The following is a 20,362-nucleotide window of genomic DNA, read 5'->3' as shown; positions in this document are numbered from 1 at the left end:
ACTGCACCACTCCAGCCTGGGCGACAGAGCAAGACTTTGTCTCAAAAAAAAAAAAAAAAAAAAAAAAAAAAAAAAAAAATTGGAAAATTTCCGTCTGTTCTGAATATATACAGACTTTTTTCTTGTCATTATTTTCTAGATGAGAAAGTATAAACAACTTTGCATAGTATTAGTTACATCATATTAGATACCATACGTAATCTAGAGATGGCTTAAAGTATGCAGGAGGATGTGCTTAGCTTATATATAAATACTGTGCTATTTTATATAAGAGACTTGGGCATCCATGGAGTTTGGTATTGGCAGAGGTCCTGGAACCAGTCCTCCATGGATACCAGGAACGGCTATAATGACTGCTAACATGTACTGAATGCTTTCTAAGCACTATACGTGAATTATCACATTTAGACCTCAAACCAACCCTTTCTGATGGGTCTCATCACACTCCAGGTGAGATTTGAGGTCTAGAGAGGAACTTGCCCAGGATTCAAACCTTGTGAGTCTCCATCGTCACAGTGTAGATACAAGTCTGTGTTGCTTTTTTTACTTTATTTTGTAATTTTAATTTTCATACTAATCTTTTTTTTTTTTTTTTTTTTTTTTTTGAGACGGAGTCTCGCTGTGTCGCCCAGGCTGGATTGCAGTGGCGCGATCTCGGCTCACTGCAAGCTCTGCCTCCCGGGTGCACGCCATTCTCCCGCCTCAGCCTCCGAGTAGCTGGGACTACAGGCGCCCGCCACCTCGCCCGGCTAGTTTTTTGTATTTTTAGTAAAGACAGGATTTCACCATGTTAGCCAGGATGGTCTTGATCTCCTGACCTCGTGATCCACCCGCCTTGGCCTCCCAAAGTGCTGGGATTACAGGCTTGAGCCACCGCGCCCGGCCTAATCTTTTTTTTTTTTTGTCTTAATTTAGTGTTAGTATGATGTGATTTATCCAAGTATCGCACTTTTATTGAGTTGGTTTCCAGTTAATTTACCTATCGAACTGCTAGGTCAAAAAGGGCCAACATTGTTATGGTTTTTGATAGGCATTGTCTTGTGGTTTAACCAACAAAGGGTCATACCAAGGCATGAGCATCCATGAGGACAGGTGAGCCATTGTTTACTGCCACCTCAGTGACATTGGACCTTCTTTTTAAACTTTTAGTTCCTTTTTGTTTATTAGTGATATTAATGTTGCTCCATGTTAATTTTGTGTTTAATGTCCGTTAATTGTTACTTTGGATTTTTTTTTTTCTTTTTTTTTTTTTGAGACGGAGTCTCACCTTTTCACCCAGGCTGGACTACAATGGTGCTATCTTGGCTCACTGCAAGCTCTGCCTCCCGGGTTCACGCCATTCTCCTGCCTCAGCCTCCCAAGTAGCTGGAACTACAGGTGCCCACCACCACGCCCAGCTAATTTTTTGTATTTTTAGTAGAGGCAGGGTTTCTCCGTGTTAGCCAGGATGGTCTCGATCTCCTGACCTCGTGATCTGCCCACCTTGGCCTCCTGAAGTGCTGGGATTACAGGCGTGAGCCACTGCGTCCAACCTGGAATTTTATTATTTATTCTCAATTTGTTGTTTTTCTGTACCTATTTCTCATAGCCTGAATCACTTCTCTGGAAAATTCAAATGTATGGAATTCCTTTCTTCAGGGGTGCCCCTAAATTAGTAGAGCTCTTAAAAATTAAATGATGGTAGAGGACTGTAAAGGATAAAACTAACTTTGCTGGAAATCAGGTAGCCTCCTTGGTGGATACTAAAATACTCTTGGAAGCTTTTGAGTTGTTGTTGTTTTAAAGGAAGCAAATATTATGAGCTAGCATCAGCCTTAGAATTGTGTCCTCATGTGTTGGTTTAGTAAAGATATACTCCTGTCTCTAAACTTATTGGTGGAAATTAAGAGAAAAATTCAGCCCTATCTGATGCCCTATCTGATGTAAACCTGGTAATAGTGGAGTGATTTTGGTTGTATGCACTTAAGAGCTGACACTTAATTTGAAGATGCTGACACTTAATTTGAAGATGCTGGCAGCATACTGCTGTCAGTTAACATGCCTTATTAAAATAGATTTGAAGAACTGCTACACAGGCAGATAAACAATACCAAAGTCAACAGAATAACAAATTTCCAACAGAACTCAAATCTGAAGTGGTGCTAGTCCCTTCTGATGGACTAGCACCACCAGTGGAACCTGGGTGCCCTGACATTGTTCAACTGTGGAGGCATTTCATCTCTGTTACATGTTTCACTGAGCAGCTAGTGGAAGTTTCTAGTAAAATGTATATTCCTCTAACAAGTCTCAGGCCTGTTCATTGTGGCTGGCTCCCTGGGGGTGCCATGTGGTTCCAGACTTCGAAAGCCGTGATTGTGAACCTTAAATCTTAGTTCAGACAGATGTCAGGTGAAGGCCTCTGCTTTGCTTGAAAGTTATTCTTGTTTTTTTCATACAAAGCTGGTTGCTAGGATAATAGGGTAATTCATTAGGATAAGTGATAGGATAGTTGCCAAATTAATTCTGTTTGCTTGTTTCTAGGTAGGGTTCTTTATTGAAGTAATAAAAATATACTAATGCTTTAAAAACATACTAATGCTTTAAAACTCCTCCAAATTGAAATGTATTTGTTTGCTGACAGAAGACTTCGTGTCTTCCTTCTCTTCAGAGAGCAGGCCTGGGCATTTTAATCTACTATTATTTGTGAAAAGCACGTGGATTTAAAACCAGCTCACCTGTCACCTCATCCCCCAGGCAGCAAGTGCTGCCCAGCAGCACTCCCATTTTACCTGTTACACCACTTAGCACCCATGGGTCAAATCCCCCAAGTCACTCCAATAGTGGCAGGTCCAAGTGCCTCCTCACTGAGGGTAGGACAGACTTCTGAGACCTTACTGACTCAGCCTTCCCTTTGCAGGTTACACAGACTCAACAGTATTCAGAGCCTATGCCTCCCAGCACTTATGCAAATGCTCAGCTAACCTGGAGCTGCTCTTGGTGTGACTACCAGCTTACCTGATTGTCTTCTTCACCAGATAGGCTCCCCAAGAGCCAAGTTGGCCCCAGAGCCCACCCTAGTGCCTGGCATGGGGGTGATCAGTACAGGGTAAATTTGTGACTGATAAGTTATTTAAGAGACACATAGGAGCAATGTAACCTCCAGTGGGAAGAGGTGGGGCTTCGGATGCTATTTAAATATGTATGTTTAAAAGTGTGTAATATTGGGCTGAGCGCGGTGGCTCCTACCGGTAATCCCAGCACTTTGGGAGGCAGAGGCAGGCTGAGGTCAGGAGTTTGAGACTAGCCTGACCAACATGGGGAAACTCCATCTCTACTGAAAATACAAAAGTTAGCTGGGCATGGTGACAGGCACCTGTAATCCTAACTACTTGGGAGGCTGAGGCAGGAGAATCCACTTGAACTGAAAGGTGGAGGTTGCAGTGAGCTGAGATCGTGCCATTGCACTCCAGCCTGGGTGACGAGCGAAATTCCATCTCAAAAAAAAGTATGTAATATTGGAAATAATTTGTGAATATGCTGGTCAGAATTTTAATCTACGTATAAAAAATTAAGGAGTTGTTAAAAGTGTGTTTTGGTAGTGAGACTGACTTGTTTTCCTGTATGCTACTTTATAGTTTTGGGGAACAAAATGAATGGATGAGAGATGGATGACCGTCAGTATTCTTAATTTCTTGCCCTTGTATTCTTTGTAAGGCACAATATGCCAGGAACAGGTTCTGCCTTCATTATAGAGGGCATCTGTATGAGGCTTTGTTGTTCATGAGTTTCAGTGTATGTCTCTGGGGACAAAAGCGTGAGTTGCCACTGGGTGAATGTAGTGCCACCTGAATGTTGAAAAACACAACTCCCAAGAGAACAGGTTTGGTGGGGATTCAGGAGTTGTATTTTGTTCATGTTAAGTCTGAGATGCCTCCTAGACATTCAAGTGCAGTATGACCATTTCAGAATGAAGGAATTTCCAATGGATAGTTTTTTGCAGGTAAAAGCAGCCCCACAGTATGTTCAGTGAGCACTTGCATAAGTGCTGGGAGGCATGGTCTCTGGATACCCTGAGGTCTGTGTAAGTGTGGAGAAGCTATGCCTAACTCGGCCAAAGGGAAGATTGAGTCAGTAAGGCCTCAGAGGCCTGCCCTCCCCATGTGGCACTCGGACCTACCACCACTAGAGTGACTTGAGGGGTTTGAAGCATGAGTAGCAGGGGAAATAGATAGGCACATGTCAAGAACCACACCATGCTGCTTTGCCAATCTCCTCCACCATGCCCTGTGAAACTCACAGTCCACCAAGAGCACTCTGATAGTTCTCTGCACTGAACAGCCATTTTACCTGGCTTTCTCAGTAACACCACCTACTGCTATCCCCGCCCCCACCCCACACTCTCCCAGGCAGAAGCAGAGTCATTAGTATTTAACCCTCTCACTGTGGGCTAGGTGACGACTTGTTCCTTCACTAGGGTACGTCAGGACAGGGATAAGTGTTAAGCATCCCTGGTAGAGACCTGAGGAACATTGTGCAAGGCAGCTGTGGTTGTTGCTAGGTATCTGTATCAACTACTGATGTTTTAGCTTCACCTCCTGGCAGGGTGAGGCTTTTAGCAGTGCCGCAGAAACCCTTCTTCATTAAAGCAAATCATCCCCCAACAATGGAATCTCACTGATCTGCTGACCCAGCATTCTGTTCTCTCAGACCTACCTCATCCCTTCCTGCCTTGGGAAAAAAGTTCCATTTAGGGTGAATAGGCCAACAAAATCTTGTTGCTCAGCTCCAGAAGATTATCTGTTTTAGATCTTCCAAATTATCTCTAGAAAACCCTAGGAAATGATCCAGCCACATAAAGACTCACCTTTCCCGTGGACCCTCAAGGAGCTCTGAGACCACCAGCAAACACCCAGTTGTTGCCTTTAGCTCCTTAATTTGACTTGGGAACTCTGAAACCCCTTAGACATTGGTATATTTTCAGACAGTTTCAATAATCTGGCTAGTGCCATCCTCTGCTTGTTGCTTCTCTCTAATCTCATTCTTGAAATAAAAGTCATGTGATGGAACCACCTTTTATTATATGACCACCACGCTGCCCAGAGACAAGGCCCGAAGGAGAGCACAGAGGCTCTTGAATTTACCAGATGGTCCTTGTTGGCCATGAGTCATAATTACAGAATCTTGTAGGTCATATTTTATCCTTCATCCAAACGTCTGTAGGAGTTGGCTTCCTGGGAAACTATAAACATCACTTAGTCCCTCAGCCCAATTTCTTAACCTGTAAAATGGGGTTAATAATGGACTGCCTTGTCAAGTTGTTGGATAAATGAAATCTGTCCTAACAATAGACACTTAAATCTTGGGGCTTGGCATGGTGGCTCACACCTGTAATCCCATCACTTTAGGAGGCTGAAGTGGGAGGATTGCCTAAGCCCAGGAGTTTGAGACCAGCTTGGGCAACAAAGTGAGATGCCGTCTCTACAAAAAATAAATTAGCCAAGTGCAGTGGTATATACCTGAAGTCCCAGCTACTAAGGAAGTAGAAGCAAGAGAATTCCTCTAGCCCAGAAATTTGAGGTTGCAGTGAGCTCTGATTGCTCTACTATGAGTACAGTGGCACAATCAAAGCTCACTGCAACCTCAAGCTCTGGCTCGATGAATGAGGGACAGAGTGAGACCCTGTCTCAAAAAAAAAAAAGTGAAGGTGGAGGAGGAGACGTATTGAGGAATTATGCAGGATTTCTAAACTAGGTTATATTACTTCCAGATCTCTATTTTCTTCATGGAGACTCTTGGAGTTTCCTTTTTTTTTTTTTTTTCCCCTTTTCTGTTGAAGTGAGGATTGTACTCTTGCTGAGTATCTTCCTAATCTGGTAGGAATCTTCTGAAACTGAAATGTAGAAGAAAATTTCCACATCTATGAAGATGAATTGAACCAATAGTTCTAAAACTTTCTTGAGGATAAGAAACACCTGGGATGCTTCCCATTCAGTCTCTTTTGGGACAGTGTCCTCAGTCTGTTTTTTTAACTCAAGCTTGGGACCATGCTGGTGCAGGTGGCAGAGTTACACTTTGAGAAATGCAAAAATCAACTCTGAAAACTCAAGGTTCATAAGCTAGTCACAGATTTGGCTGCCAAAGTTTCCATTCTAGTGTGGACGTAGTTTTTCCTTCAGGTAGGTTTCCAGCAAGAAAATGCCCTGGATTGAGCATGACCTGTGGGAGTGTCCTGAAATGAGATGTGAGGCTATGTCTCATATTATTGCCAAATTAAATGACCCCACTGAAGCTTGGCTGAGAGGTGGCAGGGGCTGGCTTAGGATTTGAGGACCGGTGATCCTATGGTCGTTTCATTGGCAGTAGCTTCGGTATATCAAGATATCCTCGTTCTTGAACGTTCCTTTCTGCTGGTACTCTGTTATTTCCTGAGTATCTGAGACTAAGTGCCACCAACGTCTCTCCTGTCAGGCTGCCCCTGCCTTTGAAAAACTTGCCACTTCCAGGAATAGGGTGGCTTTGCCTGACAGTACCTCAACCTGTTTGAAAAGATGGGCAGGTGAGAGCGCTGGTGAGATGGCAGTGGCTCTGGATGCAAAAGAGGAAGGTAGTACGAATGCAAGAAGGAAGAGAGGAGTAAATGAGAAAGACCTCCAGAGCCAAGTGTTTAGAACAGCTTTGGAGATTTCCGTTTCAGTATGATCTTCACAGATTTGAAATCTTGTTAAGGGAGTCCTATTGTGGCAGCAGGTTTGTCGTTTCTGCTGCTGAAACTGTAAACATTTCAGTATGGGTGCCTTGTGAATAAGCAGCTTCCAGTAATTGGCTTTCTGGAAGCACAGACCCAACTCCTGGGTAGGATGAGCCATGGAGAGAAGCAGCTTACATCAAGAGTCACTTCCCTGGAGTGTAATTTCTTTAAAAAGATGCCTTCTTAGATTCAGAAAGCACAAAATGGAATCATTTCTCTTTATAAGCTAATCCACTGAGCAAAGGGTAAAATAAAAATAAGCTAGTGCAAGATCTTGTGCAACTTCAATTTCAGTGTTTTAAACTGTCTGTAAGCATTTCTCTCCCTGTATTTGAGAAAAAGCTCTTCTCTTTCTTTGTCACAGGGCTGCTGCAGGGCTCCTACTCCTGCTGGGTTCAGCCTTTTCTCAGGTTCTCTGCTTTTATTCAGAGGAAAAGTGCTAATTAATGGCTTATTCCTAGTACTGGACTCTAGCACTCTGTGCCCTTCCTTTCTAACTTCTTAAAGGGCACAAGCTCCTTTTAATATGGAAAAACTCGGCTGGGCGCGGTGGCTCAAGCCTGTAATCCCAGCACTTTGGGAGGCCGAGACGGGCGGATCACAAGGTCAGGAGATCGAGACCATCCTGGCTAACACGGTGAAACCCTGTCTCTACTAAAAAATACAAAAAACTAGCCGGGCGAGGTGGCGGGCGCCTGTGGTCCCAGCTACTCGGGAGGCTGAGGCAGGAGAATGGCGTAAACCCGGGAGGCGGAGCTTGCAGTGAGCTGAGATCCGGCCACTGCACTCCAGCCTGGGCGACAGAGCGAGACTCCTTCTCAAAAAAAAACAAACAAAAAAATATGGAAAAACTCGTTAGACAAAATGTATAAGGTTTTCAACACAGTTGCAGTTTTCTTTGGGGGCTATAAAAGAAACTTCTGATTAGGATTATTTTAATGGAGTGTATATAACTGTAGATAAGATAAAATGCAGGCTGGGTGTGATGGCTCATGCCTGTAATTCTAGCACTTGGGAGGCCAAGGAGGGTGGATCACCTGAGGTCAGGAGTTCGAGACCAGCCTAGCCAGTATGGCAAAACCCTGTCTCTACTAAAAATACGAAAATTAACTGGACGTGGTGGTGGGTGCCTGTAATCCAGCTACTTGAGAGGCTAAGGCAGGAGAATCACTTGAACCCAGGAGGCAGAGGTTTTGGTGAGCCAAGATCTCATCACTGAACTCCAGCCTGGGCAACAGCATGAGACTCCGTCTCAAAAATAATAAAATGCAAACTGTGTTTCAGAAAAAAAGGCAAGTTTGTTTAGCACAAAGAAACATCATTAGTGACACCTGTGTTGGCCTTCTGAGTTATGAGACTTCATATTAACATTATAACAAACTACGTATACATCTTGTGCAAGAGAAAAATTACTAAACCAAGCCTTCTTGAGTAATGCTTTAATTTTCCAGAAGAGGGACAAAGGTTGGATTTAACTTAAATTGAGGCAAATGGATGTATTTTATTTGGGAAATTGTGTTTTGTTCCTCCTTTGTTTTGTCTCTGTAAATTTATTAATGCAGAACCTGAAGGCTGTAAACCCAGGATAATTAGAGTTATGGTGTTGTAGAACATTAAAAACCCACAGCAAGTGGCTGATATCTGCCTACCATATCTGCAGTTGAAGTTCATACCATGTGTGATAATTATGAACTTTCTTTTTGTGGGCACCTTGGTAGAAATAATGAGTAGCACCTGCCATATTTTCATGTGTTACTTTAACATTATCATCAATAAAGTGTACATACTAAAGCAGATAGCTGAGGGTGGGGAATAAGTGGTTAAATACTGTGCCTGACCTGTAAAATACACTCCAAATAGACAAAAGGAACACCTATGTGTGGCAGCATAGCTGGGTTTGGTTTAATCAGCAATAGTAGATTGTTAGCATTAACTCCTGGATGTCTGTGATGCTGCCCATAGCCTTGCAGACAAGCCTAGAGGGCCTTTGTAGTTTCAAGGGACCATCCATTCCACATGGGAATAGAGAGTAACAGAAAATGACTAGGGATCAGTATTGGCACTTCCTGGGAAGTATGTGCAGGGTGTATGTGTGTGTCAATCAAGGTCTTGCGCTGTCGTCCAGGCTAGAATGCAGTGGTGTGATCATAGTTGGCTGCAGCCTTGACCTCATGGGCTTGAGCAATCCTCCTGCCTCAGCCTCCTGAATAGCTGGGACTACAGACGAGCACCAACACACCCAGCAAATTTAATTTTATTTTTTGTAGAGACAGGGCCTTGCTTTGTTGCCCAGGCTAATCTTGAATTCCAGGCCTCAGGCAATCCTCCCACCTCAACCTCCCGAAGTGCTGGGATAACAGACATGGGCCACCTTAGACCTGGCCCTGTTCAGGTTCTTTTGCCCTGATCAATGTCTTTAAATAGCAGAAGATACCCCTACCCTGTCCTTTTTTCCCAACTGGGTATTATCCCCAATGTACTGTTGAGGAAATCGAGACTTAAATTGACTTGCCTAGGCTCCTGTAACCAGTGAGAGAGAGGGCCAAGATATTAGTTTCTGTTAGCCCTGCTGCTCTTCCAGATCAGGAGCTTCAGTGGACAGCTCCGTTCCAGCGAAAAACTCCGAGAACTTTCTCTCCACCCCAGCTTTCTCTCTTTTCCTTATTTCATGTCTTTGTTTTAGACTGCCTAAATTTGAGGTAAAAATCAAGAAAGATTTCTGATAAGGAAAACCTGAATTAAGGAAGGCACATAGAGGAATTGTCAGCTAAACTAGCTGTGCCAGTTTCTTTGACTGGATTTGTTGTTGTTGTCCTCTACTTGGGAGAAGTAAAGTGACACGGAGAGAAGCTGCTAGCAGCGATTTATTTTAAAAAGCAAGTTTTAGTCTCTGTCCTGGGATCGCTTTGATGAAGCCTCGTCTCTTCCTCATGTCTTACAAGAATATTCTTTTTTTTTTTTTTTGAGACGGAGTCTCGCCCTGTCGCCCAGGCTGGAGTGCAGTGGCGCGATCTCGGCTCACTGCAAGCGCCGCCTCCCGGGTTCACGCCATTCTCCTGCCTCAGCCTCCCGAGTAGCTGGGACTACAGGCGCCCGCCACACCGCTCGGCTAGTTTTTTTGTATTTCTTTTAGTAGAGACAGGGTTTCACCGTGTTAGCCAGGATGGTCTCGATCTCCTGACCTCGTGATCCGCCCGTCTCGGCCTCCCAAAGTGCTGGGATTACAGGCTTGAGCCACCGCGCCCGGCCAAGAATATTCTTAATACAGAATCGTAACTCTAAGGCAATGGAAAACAATCAGTTTACTCAAAATCCTGAGCTGTTTACTAAAGCAGAAAGATAGCCTGTGTTCTATAAAAGGTTTCTTGTAGTTATCCATAAAATATCATTTGGAATTAAACCCATTCCTGACCAGCTGAGATTTTGCTCTTAGTCCAAAACTTTCTCTTCTGTAAATGGAATCTTTCTAGGAGAAAGTAGCATTTAGAGCAGGTGCCATGTGTGTGCTCACCTCATCAGAATCCTGCTGTGCTGGCATCCAGAGGGCTCCCTGTCTACTGTGCCGATTTACACTGCCATACATGCGGGCTCACTGCAACATGTCTCACAGACCCCTGGCCATCTGTCAGCATCAAGTCCTGTCGGTTTTACCTCCAAAGTGTCTATGCAGCCTCTTGTATGCATTTCCACCACCAGTACCCAAACTCTTCTACATCATCCCTAACCCAGCAACGGCCATTGTTGGCCCCGGGTTCCTGCACATCAGCTGCCCACCCCCTCAGAGTTGTGCTCCACGGTGTCAGTTCCCTACACCCTGCCTGCTTCTCCCTCCACAAAGCAGTTTGTTCCCCTTCCCCCCCAGGTAGCTCTTACTCACTGTTGACGACTCAGGTCAAGCTACACTCTGTCAAGAATGCTTTCCTGACCTCCTTAACTAGGTTGGTGACATTACCTCTATGCTCTGAAGTATTATTTACATCACTGTTTAAATTTTGCTTTACCCCCACATCATTCTGTGAGCTCCTGGAGGGTAGACACTTGGTGAACTTTGGCTCCCCATTTCAGCCCCTGCACACAGGCATGCAATAAAAATTTGTAGAATGAATAAAAAGAAAAGATTATTATACTTCTGAAGTCGATACCATCAACTCATAAGGGAACTTAAATATCAAAGAAAAGAGCACTGAGAATAAAAGGCACCTTGATCACACGGTGTCTTACAACCTTTAGAGAAACCTGCACGTCAGGGGGAAAGTCCAGCCTGATCAAGTTCTTACTAATTTTCATCCAACCCATGTTTCTACTTTCTGTACATTGCAGTTTTATGCTGTGGAATCAGGATTGACACATTAATAAGGCAAATTAAAAGTCCCAGAGAACAGCTCGTTAAGAAGTCGAACTGCCTTCTTCACATTCAATAGAATAATTTACACTTTATGATTTTGAAGAAGCACCAGTCTGGTGTTTTTACAACTTCGTTAGCCAAGGGTTACCTTCACATTACTGCAGAGGTCCCTTCCTCATAACACAGCTCACGGGTGAGAATCAGGATTTTTAAAGCAACAATGGCATAAAAAGAGGTGTATGTGACAGAATCTTCTGGAGAAAAAGACCTCCTTCCCCACCTGCGTCTTAGACCTACTAACTTCTCATTATTCGTTTGCTCAGTGTTAAAATGAACAAGTCTGTTGTATAAAGCTGTGTATATTCTGAATATGTTCTTCATCTGCTCAGGATTGTGGCTAATTTCCTCTGTTTGGTAGATGAAGTACAGAAAGACAAAGAAGGACATTCGTAATGAAGGAAAAAAGTCCTTAATCCCAACCCTTCTAACTTGATGGAAAACATCATAACTTTACTATAAACTGCAGACAGGCTGGTCCCACCTTATGCGCACAAAGACATCAGAAGGGAAAGGGAATGGGCTTTGTGGATTGAAACAGAATCCAAGGATGTAGCTGGGAGATGCTGCCAAAATGGCCACACTCAAGAGATTTGGACCTTGGTCATGCTTTCTGTGCATTTTGCACCACTTCTGGGGCCAGCTACCACACAGCCTCCACTCAGCCACGGAGACACTTAACAGGTTTATAATGTGACTTGAAAGGCTTTCCCAAAGAAACAAATACTTGTCAGGATCTGTAGTAGAGCCATATTTTGATTGGGGCTTTTATGGGTGGAGAATGGTGATCTAAATATATAATTTTATTTCAAATTATGCCTGAAAGATGATCAGATTAAATCAAGTTTGTTTGAGTGTTTTCATCTGCTTGTATTGGTGGAAAGCAGATGACTGGGTCCCAGGAGGCAGAGAAGATGAACTCTTAGCCTCTAAGTGTGTTGAAGGAGTAGTACCATCTGTTGGACCTAAGATCCACATGGCAGCAGAGGGTCCAGAATCAGCCACAGCAGATTATTCTAGATTACTCTAATGTGAGTGGGGATAGGTTGTGAGAAGTATGGCTAGGAGCACCTGGCAGGTGACTGATGCAGGCAGCAAAGGAGTCATTGGTGCTCAGGTCTGCTCTTCACATAACAGAGGGCAGTGTCTGTAGAGTACAACAGGCAAGCCTGTGAGGCAGTTTTTCTCATTCTAGTTGTGCTCAATATGCCATTTTGGGGCAGTTTTCAGTGCTTTCGAAATCCTGCTAGAGTTTAATTTGTATGCAGTTGTGTGTCATATTAGTCCCCATTTATTTAACATCTGTTCTTCCAATGCAAAATGCTTTAGAAAGCTTTAGAAATAGTTATTAATTTGTATTGGTCCAGTATAGGAGAATTGAGAGGGGAGATACAATGAAAGTAATAGTAAATAGTAGCTAAGAAGTGAAGTGTCCAGAGACTTGGCCAAGAACTGACCTTCGCACCCTCGGAGATGAAACGTTACTGAAACATACAACAGCTAGACTTACCAAAAAAAAGACCAGCAGCAGGTGTCCAGACCCATGCAGGGTCTGCTTGTTTAAGGCAGGTTGTAGGAGAAAAATTGCTTAACAAAAAATTTGAACTGTTTGTCTTAATTTAATAGACTGTACTTTATATTATATCTGAGTTTGATATCAGTAATTGCCAAAGTATGACACTTAGAGATGAATATGTTTTATATAATTTTTGTTTAAAAGTTCTAATAATTACATAACTTTCTAGTTTATAAGACACTTCTATGGTTATTTTACACAGCAACTTTATGCAGAAGGCAAAGCAAATTCTGTTATCCCCATTTTACAGGTGATAAAATTGGCCTGGTGACTTTTGGCTTTCACACATGTGCTGACACCCTCAGTTTTTTCCTCCAGTAGCCCTGTGCTGTGTCATACCTGAACAGTATGCACATTAGACAAACCACATTTATTCGAAAAAGCTAGTCAAGCGTGGGACTTTTGTCTTAAGTACACACAATTAGCCGTTAGCCAGTGAATGCCTGGCTGATGTTTCATACTGACATAATGGATTCAGTTTCTGAAACTGGCACTTTTGCTGGAGCAACTGTGGGACATAAGTGCAGCTTCTAAATCCATGCACCATACCTTGAGTAGCATTGAGTAAATGGACCTGAGAAGAACTGGTCAACTCTCTGTCCCTCTGAGGTTGCTTTGGTGGTAGTGGGCTGTGGTGCAGTCCCAGAGGCTGGTGCCAGAGCCCATTCCCTTTGGGTAAATGGCAAGTTAAAAGTGCTCCAGCCTGTCTTAGGAGCTTTTCATGAAGAAGCATAAGGAGATTGTCTAGCTGTAAGGAAGTAAGGACTGAAACACCTAGGGCTATGTACATATTGCTTTGGCTGACACTTCGAAGTACTCTTTAAGAAGCTTGATAGGATGCAGAGTTGCATCAAAGAAATGCTCACAGGGCCTTGAAGGGTAGCTCCTTGTATGTAGCCCGTCTAGCTGCCGCGTAGTTGGTGTTGATAGCTGGGATGGCAGAGGCTTCCATCCTAGATGTAGGAGGCATAACTGAGAGGACAAAAAACTTCTTGCTGATGGCCAAAAATTAACACATACCTTGTTCCACATTCTCCAAGCTCCACCAGCATCAGTTTTGTAACTCACTGAAGAGTATCCTCATTAGTTTGTCTTCAGGCTCTCAAGTTTGTCAGACATTGCATTCATTCCATCAGCCCACATTTACAGTGTCTGTGGTGTGCCAGTCCCTGGGGGTGCAAGAACAAGTCTCACAGTTTAAGGGAGGTGGACAAACATGAGTAAGTAAATATTGTGAGCATGAGCAGAAGTGTGTGCCATGCTGGATAAGAGCCATCTGAGGCACAGTAGTGGAAGAGTAATCTACAAAACCAATCATCATCAATGTGCTGTAATACTACTCTGACCCAGTTGCTTTGGCGTTCTGAGGCTGCTCTGAGATGCTAATTAAACAAGGTGATTATTCAGGTTGCTGTTATATCTCATAAGAAAGAGCCTTTCTGGGAATGAGCAGGCATCAGGCTTGCATAGAAGTCTCCCGGGAAGCTTCCCTCAGATGAGGATTAAACAACTCTAGTTGATTCAGTCCTTGTAGTTTGCCACCTCAAGTCAGCAAGCCCTGCCTCTGAGACAGTGACAAAGGCTGGTGAAAGGTTCAAGCTCTGTATCTGGACCACTTTCTGTTTAAACATGCCCCAAAACTAATAATACCTTTTATAATTTATTCTCAAATTTAGAGTATCAAAAAATGTGAGGTTCTCGTCAGAGTTCTTTACGAATAGTTTTTATTCCCTTCCATAACAAAAAATTTACTATTAAAAGATTTTGAAGTTTGGGCCATTCCTTATTTTTAAAATGTGTCTTAATTTAGAAATCATGCTTGGAGCCCCCAATGTGTCTCATTCTGCCTGGGGAGCAGTATTGTATGGACTTACCTCTGCTTGGAGTGAATGTAGTAACATTGTGGTCAAAAACAAAGGATATTTAGCTATGCAGTGACTTTAATATATTATTTGTAATATAGGAGGATGATAATGCAAATAGCTACTTCACGTAAAAAGTATAGAATAAAAATGTAATTAGAAATTGTAGTAGCATGGGTATTGATTTTTGGGTAGAAGGGAAAACCTTACACATGGAAGACACTATAGATAAGTATTTATATTCTATCTTTGGCACCTGGCACCTAGAGAGTACTTTTCAAATGTTGGATAGTTGAGTGAATGAAGGGGGCTAACAGGCATCATGGTATGGTATGAAGAAAGTTGAACTTGGGGTTCAGAAGAAAAAGGGGTAAAGTTCTAAGTTCTCTTACTTACTATGTGATCTTTAGCAGGTCACTTTGCTTTGGCCTCTGTTTCTTCAACAAGAAAAACATATTGAAGACAGACCCAGAGTTCCTTATTTATTGATCTCCTGATGTCAGAATTTGCCTAGTGAAATTGTAGGTGTTTTCATGAGGGAGAAGTCTGTTGCATTAAAGAACCTAAGGCCAGGTGCGGTGGCTGACGCCTGTAATCCCAGCACTTCGGGAGGCTGAGGCGGGCAGATCACCTGAGATCAGGGTTCAAGACTAGCCTGGCCAACATGTTGAAACCCCATCTCTACTAAAAATACAAAGAGTAGCTGGGCGTGGTGGCGGGTGCTTGCAATAACAGCTACTCGGGAGGCTGAGGCAGGAGAACCGCTTGAACCCGGGAGATAGAGGTTGTGGTGAGCCGAGATCATACCATTGCACTCCAGAGTGACAAGATAAGAGCAAAACTCCATCAAAAAAAAAAAAAAAAAAAAAAAAAAAAGAACCTAAGAGGAAAATGGACAATCACTTGAGAGTCTTGGGAAATCCCCGTGTATTAGTTTTCTGTCATTGCCATAATACATTACCACAAACTTGTTATACAGTTCTGCTTACAGTTCTGTAGGTTCAAAGTCCAACACAGGTGTCTTATTACGCTGGAATTAAGGTGTGGACTGGGCTGTGATCTTTTCCAGAGGCTTAGGGAAGAACGTGCTTCCTTGCCTTTTAAAAATTCTGCAGCTGCTGCCTTGCCCCTTCTCCCATCTTCAAGGCCAGCAACATTGCACCTATGACCCTGCTGCCAAATCATCAGGTCTCCCTGAAGCTGACAACTTTAACTCCCTCTGGGGGGAGTCATTTGCTTTTGTGGACCTGTGTGATTAGACTGGGCCCACCTAGCATATAACCTAGCATATTCTTCCCATGTCAAGGTCCTTAATCTCATCCGCAGAGTTCATTTTGTATATAAGATCACAGGTTCTCGGGATTCTACCTACCATATCCCAAGATCTGATTGCTCTGTAGGAGACAGAACACTAAATGGCTCTCAGGAAACCAGTAATCCTAGCTCAGTCAGTCATTGTATCTCTCTGAGTTTCTTTTTTCCGCATCTGAAAAGTTGGGGAGTTGAATTAGATGAGTGGTCCTCAAACTGCATTGTGCATCAGAATAGCCTGGAGGACTTCTCACAACACAGATTTAGGTGAGGCTCAAAAGTGCGCATTTCTGCCAAATGTGGTGGCTCACGCCTGTAATCCCAGCACTTTGGGAGGCCAAGGCAGGTGGATCACTTGAGGCAAGAAGTTCAAGACCAGCCTGGCCAACATGTTGAAACCCTGTCTCTAGTGAAATTACACAAATTTGCCAGGTGTGGTGGTTCATGCCTGTAATCCCAGCTACTTGGGAAACTAAGGCACAAGAATCACTTGAACGTGGGAGTTGGAGGTTGCAGTGAGCCAAGATTGTGCCACTGCGCTCCAGCCTGGGTGACAGAACGAGACACTCTCAAAAATAATCCAAAAAACAAAACTGCATTTCTGACAAGTCCCTGAGTGTTGCTGATGCTGCTGTTCCAGAGGACCACACTTCAAAAACCACTGAACCAAACTGTCTTTAAGGATCTTTCTCTGAGTCCCTAACACACCCTGAGGGTCTTTCCCCTTTGGATGCAATGTTGTAAATTAATCATCGTGCAGTTCGTGCAATGCTTGCCAGGTTGTGGGGTTGAATTAGGAAACAAATGGACATTGTTCAGATCTAAGCTCCACGTCTTCTCTTTCCTCTTGTAAACTGGGATGGTGACAAGGCCTGCTGTGTGGTTGCTTTTCATGAGGTGGTCTTTGTAGATTAGCATGTGTCTGACACATGGTCATCTTGGGTCACATTTACTTAGCACTTTTGACCCAGCCAGCATTTTAAGCCTGAATTAATTCATTTAACCCTTATGACATTTCTATGAGGTGAGTGCCATTATTAGTCCCACGTCTGTAGATTGAGGAACAAAGGTTAGAAATTTGGCCAAGAAGGCAGAACTAGAAAGTGGAGCCACTTACCAGGCAGTTATTTAGGTTCCAGAGCATGCATACTTAACCCTTCTACAGCAGCCCCCAAGTTTCCTGTAACAAGGCTAGAGGTGGCCTGGTCCTGGGTTTGGGTGATTTAGTGCTTGACAGTGTCATGGTAGGTCCAGGTCTCTCCATCTTGCCACTCTTCTGTCCTCAGCAGGCTGGCTTTGTCTTCAGGGCTGTCCCCTTATGGTGATACTGTGGCTGCCACAGATCCCACCGTCTAGTCCTCACAGAGGCTGAGCAAGAAAATTACCTGTTCCTCCCTCTTGTCTCTTTTTGAGAGGGTGAAACTTTCATACTAGCACTTTTGGACACTGAGATGGGAGAATTGCTTGAACCCAGGAGTTCAAGAGGAGCCCAGGCAACATACTGAGACCCCATCTCTACAAAAACATTTTTTTTTTTTTTTTTTTTTTTTTTTGAGACGAAGTCTCGCTCTGTCGTCCGGGCTGGAGTGCAGTGGCCAGATCTCAGCTCACTGCACCCTCTGCCTCCCAGGTTTACGCCATTCTCCTGCCTCAGCCTCCCAAGTAGCTGGGACTACAGGCGCCCGCCACCTCGCCTGGCTAGTTTTTTGTATTTTTTAGTAGAGACGGGGTTTCACTGTGTTAGCCAGGATGGTCTCGATCTCCTGACCTCGTGATCCGCCCATCTCGGCCTCCCAAAGTGCTGGGATTACAGGCTTGAGCCACCGCGCCCGGCCAAAAACATTTTTTTAAAAAAACTAGCTGGATGTGGTAGCACACCCCTGTAGTCTCAGCTACTCGGAGGCTGAGGTGGGAGAATCACCTGAGCCCGGGAGGTAGAGGCTGCAGTGAGCCATGATTGTGCCACTGCACTCCAGCCTGGTTGACAGAGCAAGACATTGTCTCAAAATATAAAAAAAAAGGTGTGGGGGGGGGGGTGAAAAATGTTTTCAGAAGCCCTTTTTCCTGCAGACTTTCCTACCAGAAATGCTTGATGATACCCATTCCTAAATGGCCACCACTCACTGTGATTCATTCTCCGGGGTAGGGAGGGCCATATCTTCAGGCTCCTTGAGTAAGAAGGTGGCAGCAGGAGGCTGGGTGTGGTGGCTCACTTGAGGTCAGGAGTTTGAGACCAGCTTCGCCAACATGCAAAACCCCATCTCTACTAAAAATACAAAGATTAGCCGGGCGTGGTAGCACATGCCTGTAATCCCAATGCCTCAGGAGGCTGAGGCAGGAGAATCGCTTGAAACCAGGAGGCAGAGGTTGAAGGGAGCCAAGATTGTGCCACTGCACTCCAGCCTGGCCAACAAAGCAAGACTCCATCTCAGAAAAAGAAAGTGGCAGCAGACATGACTGCAGGTTGGCCACCGATGGACTACCCACACTTCCTTTCCTCAAGTTGATAGTGAGTCCTTTTGATTCTAAGATGCTCTGTGGCACTGACAAAGGTAGACAGAGTCTAGGGCTACCAGAAATGCTGTGAACTTGTTCTTGGTTTACTCCAGACCAAATGATCTTTTCTCTTAACAAGGGTGCGAGGGCACATGACAAACATTTACTGATTATCGGCACCAAGAAGGACCTTGGTCTTCTGAGAGCAGGGCAAAGCTTTTGAAGGACTAATCTCTTCCAACCCTTTTTCCTATCTCTTTTGTCTCTTGAGGATGCCAGAGATGGTCATCCAGAATCTCAGCTCTGACCTGGAACAAGTTATTTTGCCTCTGGTGTCTCAAGAGTTTCATGTAAAGCATTAGGAGCACCTGCCAGGTGGAGTAGTGCAGAGGGCTGGATGAGATCATTCAATCTGAGCATGTGGAGCGCTTGGGCTTTGCTGTTGCTGGCGTTAGCGTAGTTTCCCATCAGTATTTGTGTCGGGGGCCTGAGCCAGCTCAGTGTAATTGCTTAGGGAACACTTGTATTTTTCATAGAAGCAGGAACGAGTTTCTGTCTCTTCCAGCTAGTCTTGATGGTTGTGTACCTCTGCTACCTGAAGAGCCAGCATCCTTAGTAGGGTCATATGTGGTTGAGTTTTATGAATATGTTTGTTGCTGATAGGACACATTTCTTACCCTGACAGGATGAGCACTCACAGCAGCCACATCACAGGGCTGACAGAGATGTGCCCCACTTTAAGAGTAACCTGACCATATAAGGAGGAGTGTCTCAATTACAAAATAATGTCTCACTTAGCCAGAAATTCATGGCAGGTTTTCTGGTGCATTTAAAATAAGATTCATGTATAAAAATACCATTTGCACACAGGAGCCCATATTTTCTGAAAAGGGAAATATACTTGTATTGGGCATTTGGGGTAAGTAGATCAAAAATAAAAATAAAATCTTCTTACAAATACAAGAACTAGAAACCAAATTCCGCTTCTAATTCTAAAAGGTTTATATATAACTCTACTACCTTACCCTCTCTTACCCCAGATTTTCACGGCAGAAGTAAACAGGGAAGATCTACAGACCGCTCACGATAGCAGCAAGGAAATGCCTGGCAGAGTGTGTGGGTGGGTGGATGGCGGGGGCACCAGAGGCAGGGCTGGGAACCCCACTCTGGCATGTCCTTTATGACATGGATTGCTCATCTCATCCTGCTGTGTTGTTGATTTGAGAACATTTGTGAGGCTTAGCCTAAAACATTATTGCTGGATCCCTTCCCATGTTGTGGTCAGTGAGTGGCATTTAGAAATTGACCAGCCCATCCTGCCACCACAGACTCCTCTAACCACAGAGACACGTGCTGAGGTCTAACAGATGGGGACCAGGGAAGGCCTGGAGGAGAGGGCCAAATCTGGGATACTGACATGCCTGACTTTTCCTTCCTTTCAGAAATGTTCCCACTGCCAGGAGGCAGGCGCCACCTTGGGCTGCTACAACAAAGGCTGCTCCTTCCGATACCATTACCCGTGTGCCATTGATGCAGGTAAGAGGAGACCACAGACCCTGTCCAGAGTGTCCAAAGGGTTAAGACATACAGTTTGATTCTCTCCGTTTCTTTTGTTTGTTTGTCACTTCATAAAAAAATTCCTACCCATTAGTAGCACTTACCTCCCTTCCCCTTCCTCCAGTCCCTGGCAACCACTATTCTGTTTTCTTTTTTAAATTTTTATGATTTTTTTTTCCTTTAAGCTCTGTTGGACCCAATCCTTTCTATCTCTGTGGACTTTGCTGTATATTTGGGTTACTTCCACTTTTTGACTATTATGAATAATGCTGCTGTAGAACATTTACATGCAAGCATTTGTGTGAACATGTTTTCAGTTCTCTTGGATGTATACCTGAGAGGAATTGCTGGATCATGTGGTAACTCTGTTAAACCTCTTAAGGAATTGTCAGACTGTTTTCCAAAGTAGCTGCCCCGGTTTACATTCTCAC

At 44.0% G+C, this 20,362-nt stretch overlaps 1 protein-coding gene across 1 annotated transcript in view; it reads left to right on the top strand.

Moving 5' to 3' along the window:
* Positions 1 to 20,362, top strand: part of TCF20 (transcription factor 20) — a 110,836-nt gene that overhangs the window by 73,500 nt on the left and 16,974 nt on the right. Inside the window, 1 exon segment of the mRNA XM_010373015.2 lies at positions 19,817 to 19,910. Coding sequence (XP_010371317.1) covers positions 19,817 to 19,910 — 94 coding nt within the window.

The sequence above is a fragment of the Rhinopithecus roxellana genome, chromosome 13, assembly GCF_007565055.1.
Source record: "Rhinopithecus roxellana isolate Shanxi Qingling chromosome 13, ASM756505v1, whole genome shotgun sequence".
Lineage (NCBI taxonomy): Eukaryota > Metazoa > Chordata > Mammalia > Primates > Cercopithecidae > Rhinopithecus > Rhinopithecus roxellana.
Note: the sequence above shows the minus strand (reverse complement) of the source record. Positions and strands in the feature narration are given on the sequence as shown.